Raw genomic sequence first — 7,433 nt, 5'->3', positions numbered from 1 at the left:
ACCGTGCCGCGAGAAACCATTCTTTTTAATTAAGAATAAAGTCAGAGGATACCAGGATACATCTTCCGAAGTGATCTGTAATTACTGTTCAGCAGTTTACGTCAGCTGTGTAAAATACAACTTCATCCGAGAAGTGGCTCAATAGCGACCCCTGCTGATAGAGAAGTGCCATTGCTAAAAAGTCATTGTTTCATTTGCCGGCGTGTTTAGTTGTGATTAGTTATTTCTTGTGGTTATTTTAAATTGCTGTCGTGTTTTGTAACTTGCCGTTGTGTTGAGTTCTTCGCTGTTGAGTTTTGCACTTCAGGTCCACCGCAAGCTCGTTAGCTCGAGGACGTTTGTCCCAATTGAGTCGCCGTACATGTCGCGCTGCGGGCTCTCCTTCCGCACGATCACAAGCGCCGCACGCGCGTCTCCACATAATTCTTCCGTCAATTAGTATCGAACGCGCTGAAGCGTCGCCACAGGGCGTCCGTCACTACTTTCCTGGTCTAAAACATCATTCGTTAAATCTTCGTGTCAGGTTTAACTCGTCACGGCGCACTTTGAAGCGCCTGGGCCTAGCCGCAGCCTCGCTTGCTAGCCGCTAACAAATAGATGCTTTTGTCACCGACGCCTCGCTCAGCAGAGATCAATAAAGTTTGATTGTCGTGTGAAAATGTGTGCAACTAGGACAGCAGACAACGAGGAAGAACTTTGCGGAACAAAAGAGGACGAGCGTCAACTCCTCGACGCCGTTTGCAAGCCGCATCCTCGAGTTGGCTTACGCACACCAGGTTTGTTCACTTCTCACTTGTTTAGGAAATCCTTTCCATGCTCCATTGTTTGTTTGTCATGAATGCATCATCACCCGGGCACTGTATGCGTGGCGTTACGTTTATTCTAACATTAACATGCTCATGATTATATGTGGACCAGTGGCGTCGTTAGGCCTATTTTAGGGGGCATCAATAAATTATAATTATCTAACCTATCATTATTGACTTAATTCTTACCATAAATCTGCGGGTTTCCCTTCACTTCATAGTGCAAGGTAGAGAGCCCTTGTCGTGTATCCAATCCGCTCCACTTGATCATAGATCTCTGGAACTGTGCGAAGTTCCATCCTGTTTCAAACGCTCCACCATCATTCCAGTCCCCAAGAAACCTGCAATCTCGGGTCTGAATGACTACAGGCCTGTCGCTTTGACATCTGTGGTCATGAAGTCCTCTGAACGTCTCGTGCTGGACCACCTCAAGAGTGTCACAGGTCCCCTGCTGGACCCCCTGCAGTCTGCCTACCAAGCGAACAGGTCAGCGGATGATGCAGTCAACATGGGACTGCACTTCATCCTAGAACACCTCGACAGTGCAGGGACCTACGCGAGGATCCTGTTCGTGTACTTCAGCTCAGCGTTCAACACCATCATCCCTGAACTCCTTTCAACCAAGCTTCTCCAGCTCAGCATCTCACATGCCATCTGCCAGTGGATTTACAGCTTTCTGACGGGCAGGACACAGCAGGTCAGGCTGGGGGAGGCCACCTCATCCACACGCAGCATCAGCACTGGGGCGCCCCAAGGTTGTGTCCTCTCTCCGCTGCTCTTCTCTCTCTACACGAACGACTGCACCTCAGCGAACCCGACTGTCAAACTCCTGAAGTTTGCAGATGACACCACTGTCATCGGCCTCATCGAGGACGGTGACGAGTCTGCATATCGACAGGAAGCGGAGCGGCCGGAGCTGCGGTGCGGCCGACACAACCTGGAGCTGAACGCGCTCAAGACTGTAGAGATGATCGTGGACTTCAGGAGGCATCCTTCGCCATAGCTGCCCCCCACGTTGTCCAGCTGCCTTGTGTCGACCGTCGAGACCTTCGAGTTCCTGGGAATTACAATCTCTCAGGACCTGAAGTGGGCGACCGACATCAACTCCGTCCTCAAAAAGGCCCAGCAGAGGATGTACTTCCTGCGGCTTCTGAGGAAGCACGGCCTGCCACCGGAGCTGCTGAGACAGTTCTACACAGCGGTCATCGAATCGGTCCTGTGTTCTTCCATCACAGTCTGGTTTGGTGCTGCTACAAAAAAAGACAAACTCCGACTGCAACGGACAATCAAAACTGCTGAAAGGATTTCATTGTGACGCAGTCTGGGAAACATATGGAACTCGGTTATGAATATGAAATGTGAACCATTGCAGTCAAGGTGCATCGTGTAAGACTTATTGAACTAGGAATTTTATTTAGGAAAGTAATGATTAGAAACTGGAGAGAGCCAAGAGATAACTATAAGACAAATTAAAATATATAAATAAATATATTTATTTTATATATATATATATATATATATATATATATATGTATGTATATATATCTTGAAGGGGAAGAATTCAGTCTTGAAGTCATGTCAATCGATAAAGACACTTCAACATCCGAGTCGCAACAGAGGGATTTTAGAATTTCTTTGGGATGACTTTGTGACAACACAGTGACTTTTTTTTTTTTTTTTTTTTTTTTTTTTTTAACATACAGTTTTGCACACACTATAATGACAAATACTTATTTAACGGTGACTTTGAACGTTTACCCAGTATTGTATTGCTTTAACATCTGTCCAAAAACGTTAAAAAGCAATTTTTCAGTCCTCGTTAGCGGTTTGTAAAATTTTGTGCTCACATGCTACATTCAGAATTTGACTTGCTGGTGTGTCCTTGAGGACTTTCTGGTAAGGGCCAGACATAGTTCCATCAATCACAACAAGCCGTATAGGTCCTGAATTAATAAAGCAGCCCCAGACCATCGCACTACTACCACCACAATGTTTGACTGTTGGTATGATGTTGTTTTTCTGAAATGCTGCGTTACATTTACATGAGACACACACCTTCCAAAAAGTTAAAATGTTCAAATCTTCATTTATAGAACATTCTCCCAAAAGTCAAAAGTAAGACAAGCCTGTTGATAGTATTTTTCCATGAAAATATAAAAACAGTTTTTGTGCATTGTTTTGCCATAATATATAAATTTGAAAGATAGGTTTAAAAAAAAAAGAAAAGGAATTGGGTGAATTTTCAAATGCCAAACTACAAATATGCGGCGGTCCACTGTAAGGTATTACCGTTATTTATACAGAGATTTTTGTGCTTGTTGTAATTTTACACTTTTTAATTTTATTATTTTTATTTACAATAAATCTTAACTCTTATATTTTTTTTTAACTCTTATTTTCCTCATCAGGCTCACCTTGCATGTCAATACATTTTCGTACTCACTGGGGTCGCGGGTGTGCTATCCCAGCTGAGTTCGGGCGAGGGGCGGGGTACACCCCGAACTATTCGCCGGCCAATCGCAGGGCACATATAGGCAAACAGTCGTTCACACTCACATGCACACCCATGGTCAATTTAGAGTCTTCAATTTACCTACCATGCATGTGTTTGGAATGTGGCAGGAAACCGGAGTGTCCGGAGAAAACGCACGTAGACACGGGTAGAACATGCAATGCAGAACATGCCGGATTTTAACCCGGGTCCTCAGGACTGTGAGGCAGATGTGCTAACCAGTTGTCCACTGTGCCACCCCTCACCCTGTATAATTATCCAGCCATGCATCCATTTCCGTACAGCTTATCCTCACTTGGGCGTGCTGGAGCCTATCCCAGCTAACTCTGGGCGAAACCCCGAACTGGTCGCCAGCCAATCGCAGGGCACATGCAAACAAACAACCATTCGTACTCACATTCACACCTATGGGCTTTTTAGATTTTTCAATCAACCGACCATGCATGTTTTTGGGATGTGGGAGAACATCACACAGTCGAGGCCGGATTTGAACCCGCAATCTCAAAACTGCGAGGCAGATGTGCTAACCAGTCTGTCACTGTGCCCCTTGTATGTTTACCTAAAATATAAATATTAACAATAATACACCACATCAAAGTCTCAACAAGAGAATTGACATTACAAAACCATGTTTGTTTCCCATTCTTTTGTCTTGCAGACATCAATGAAGTGTACCCCCACATTAAGGTAGAAGTCGAGGCCGAAGATCACCCACACATTAAAGACGAGGAGCCGGTGCCCCCTTGCATTAAAGAGAAGCAGCCGGAGCACCCCTACATTAAAGAGAAAGAGGAGACACAGTCCCCCAACATCAAAGAGGAGGGGCAAACCCACATCAAAGAGGAAGTCGAGGAGCAGGATATCACCAAGTTGCCATTTAATTGTGTGCCTTTGAAGAGTGAAAATGAAGTTCAAAGTGAGGAGGGCAGAGGGACGGAGCCTCCAAGTAGCAGTTCAAGTCGACACATGACAACAGAAGGTGATGGAGACCACTGTGGATCATCACAAGGAGACGGCCTCTTAGCTCCACTATCAGACAGTGACGACACAACGTCACACTCTTCAGACACTGATGACGATCAGGAACATAAGGCAGGTCACACTGACAACAAACGCTGGCAATGTTCTCAGTGTGGGAAAACCTTTGCAGACAAGTGGGTTTTGAGACGACACACGAGAATACACACTGGAGAGAAACCTTTTTCCTGTACAATTTGCGGAAAAAGATTCACTCAAAGCGGTCAATTGACAACACACACAAGAACACACACTGGTGAAAGGCGAACACACAACGGTGGACAAAGTTTTTCCTGCTCAGTTTGTGGCCAAACATTCTCAAGGAAGGAAAGCTTAAAAACCCACACAAGGACCCACACTGGAGAGAAACCTTTTGCCTGTTCATTTTGTCATAAAAGGTTCTCTCAAAGTGGTCAATTGACATCACACACAAGAACACACACTGGAGAGAAACCCTTTTCCTGCTCAGTTTGTGGTAAAAGGTTCTCTGAAAAGGATAGTTTAAAAACCCACACAAGAACCCACACTGGAGAGAAACCTTTTGCCTGCTCAGTTTGTGACAAAAGATTCTCTCAAAGAGGTCATTTGTCTTCACACATAAGAACACACACTGGAGAGAAGCCTTTTGTTTGCCCAGTGTGCGGTAAAAGATTCTCTAAAAAGGGAAATTTAAGGCAACACTCAAAAACCCACGTTGGCGAAAAAACCTTTGCCTGTTCAGGCTCCCCAGACTACTTCCCTCTCCCCAGCCACTTTGTCGAGCGCTTCCAGAAGTATCCTGAGACATTCCCGAGGCAGCAGGGAGAGCTAGTCGTCTCAGCGTGTCCTGTGTCGTCCCCGGGGCTTTCACCTGGTGGGACGTGCTCGGAACACCTCGCCAGGGAGGCGTCCAGGGGGAATCCTGACCAGATGCCCGAGCCACCTCATCTGGCTCCTCTCAATGCGGAGGAGCAGCAGCTCGACTCTTAAGCTCCTCCTGGATGGCTGAGCTTCTCACCCTATATCTAAGGCAGAGCCCGGACACCCTGCGGAAGAAATTGATTTCTGCCGTTTGTATCCGTGATTTTGTCCTTTAGGTAAGGACAGGAATGTAGCTCGACTGGTAAATTGAGAGCTTTGCCTTTCGGATCAGCTTACTCTTTACCACAGCAGATGGATACAGAATCCGCATCACTGCTGCACCGATCCGGCTGTCGATCTCCCACTCAATTCTTCCCTCACTCGTGAACAAGATTCCAAAATACTTGAAGTCCTCCACTTGGGCCAGGATGTCCTCCCCCGACCAGGAGAAGGACGCCGTCGTTGACCTCCAGCCTTTTCGACTGAGAATCATGCCCTCAGATTGTCATCCTGCACACACTGGCGCGACCAGCTCCTGCAAGAGTTGAAGGTCGCTGCTTGCTAAGATCAACAGAACCACACATTATCAAAAATATAAAAAAAGCAAAGACGTACGGAGACCTCTGAACAGGACACCCTCAATCCCTCGGCTGCACCTAGAAATTCTGTCCATAAAGGTTATTTATAGAATCAATCAATGACAGGGCAGTACTGGAGGAGACCAACCCTCACTGGAAACAAATTGGGCCAACGGCCGGCAATGTGGACCAAAAACGGACACAGGTCTTACAGGGACCAAACAGCCCATATTAGGGGGCCTGGTATCCTATTTTACTGTATTTAGACCAGATAAAAAAATAAAATAAAAATTGAAAACAATCTTAGGTATCACAATACCAGACTGCCTCTGGTGGGCACTAAACTATTGAATTTCAGAATTTAGACGAAAACATTTCGACTAATTTTTTATTGCAACATCAGATATGTGCGCAATTCCTGGGTGTAATCCTGGGATAGTCGAGTGTCCCCCAGAAGTGGATTTCTTTTGTGATACCTAAGGGATTATTCTTAATGATTTTTTTAAAATCAGGTGTAATGCCAGTCAAATGTGCAGATTTCAGAGGACGTTTATTTTGAAATACAACATTAGATCTGCGGGAAACTCCCTGAGTGGATCCCGGACGTCAACTGGTTTTGTAATACCTAAGGGATTATTATTATTATTATTTTAAAGTTAGATGTAATTGGAGTCATACTGTATATGCAGAGTTCAAATAAACTCTAGTATCTCCCGGAAGTTGACTGGTTGTGTGTTAACAAATCGATTATTTTACATAATTATCATTAATCATTTTTTAATATAATTATATTTAATCCAGGCCGGCACGGTGGACGACTGGTTAGCACATCCGCCTCACAGTTCTGAGGACCGGGGTTCAAATCCCGACCCCGCCTGTGTGGCGTTTGCGTGGGTTTTCTCCGGGCACTCCGGTTTCCTCCCACATCCCAAAAACATGCATGGTAGGTTAATTGACAACTCTAAATTGCCCGTAAGTGTGAACGTGTGTGCGAATGGGTGGTTGTTTCTATGTGCACTGCGATTGGCTGGCGACCAGTTCAGGGTGTACCTTGTGAGGAGAAGCGGAACAGAAAATGGATGGATGGATCTTGAATCCAAATTATTGATATCCAATGTATTTATTTGTCAGGCCTTTATTTTGAAATGAGCCCTCACAGTGCGTGGGCAGTGTTTTGCTGTAAGGCATAAGATGAACAATCGTGGAGGCTGGCCTGACTGCAGTAACTACAACCAGGCACCACTAGGTGGTGCTCAAGCAACTGCACTTCTGCTCTGAATAAAAAAAGACCTTTTTTCTAAAGCCCATTTTTTTCTTCGTCAATATATATATATATATATATATAAAGAAAACAAATTAACGCTCTCTGTCATCATTTCCACAGAGTTTTAATATATGATGGGCATTTATTTGAGTCTTTGGGAGAATTGTACATGCAGTATAGCGCACCTCGCCCCGAGCCCTCCTCATCCTCTTCCTCATGGCCGCTTTATAGTTGAGCAACACAACAGTCAGTTAGGAATGTTTGCGCATTCCTGATAAGGTTTGGTGCAAAATGAACCACCATACTTAACATTATAGCGCAGTCGAAAAAAAATATGTGGCTACTGGCCCAATGTTCCCAAATACAAGCAAATACAATAATTAAATAACATTTAAAAAACAGGGTGCGGGAGGGCA

At 45.0% G+C, this 7,433-nt stretch overlaps 1 protein-coding gene across 1 annotated transcript; it reads left to right on the top strand.

Moving 5' to 3' along the window:
- Window positions 1-379: 379 nt before the first annotated feature.
- Window positions 380-7,011, top strand: LOC133414240 (zinc finger protein 691-like). The gene is made up of 2 exons (XM_061699509.1): window positions 380-776; window positions 3,977-7,011. Exons 1-2 carry the CDS (start codon window positions 659-661, stop codon window positions 5,302-5,304), a joined length of 1,446 nt encoding a protein of 481 aa, XP_061555493.1. The 5' UTR covers window positions 380-658; the 3' UTR covers window positions 5,305-7,011.
- Window positions 7,012-7,433: the final 422 nt, after the last annotated feature.

Source organism: Phycodurus eques, chromosome 15 (genome assembly GCF_024500275.1).
Source record: "Phycodurus eques isolate BA_2022a chromosome 15, UOR_Pequ_1.1, whole genome shotgun sequence".
In the NCBI taxonomy this organism is placed as follows: Eukaryota; Metazoa; Chordata; class Actinopteri; order Syngnathiformes; family Syngnathidae; genus Phycodurus; species Phycodurus eques.
This window is presented reverse-complemented; position numbering and strand designations above follow the sequence as displayed.

Coding starts and splice junctions, on each gene's coding strand:
- LOC133414240 (XM_061699509.1), top strand. CDS start 659: ATGTGTGCAACTAGGACAGCAGACAACGAGGAAGAACTTTGCGGAACA. Junction 777..3,976: donor AGTTGGCTTACGCACACCAG/GTTTGTTCACTT, acceptor TTTGTCTTGCAG/ACATCAATGAAGTGTACCCC.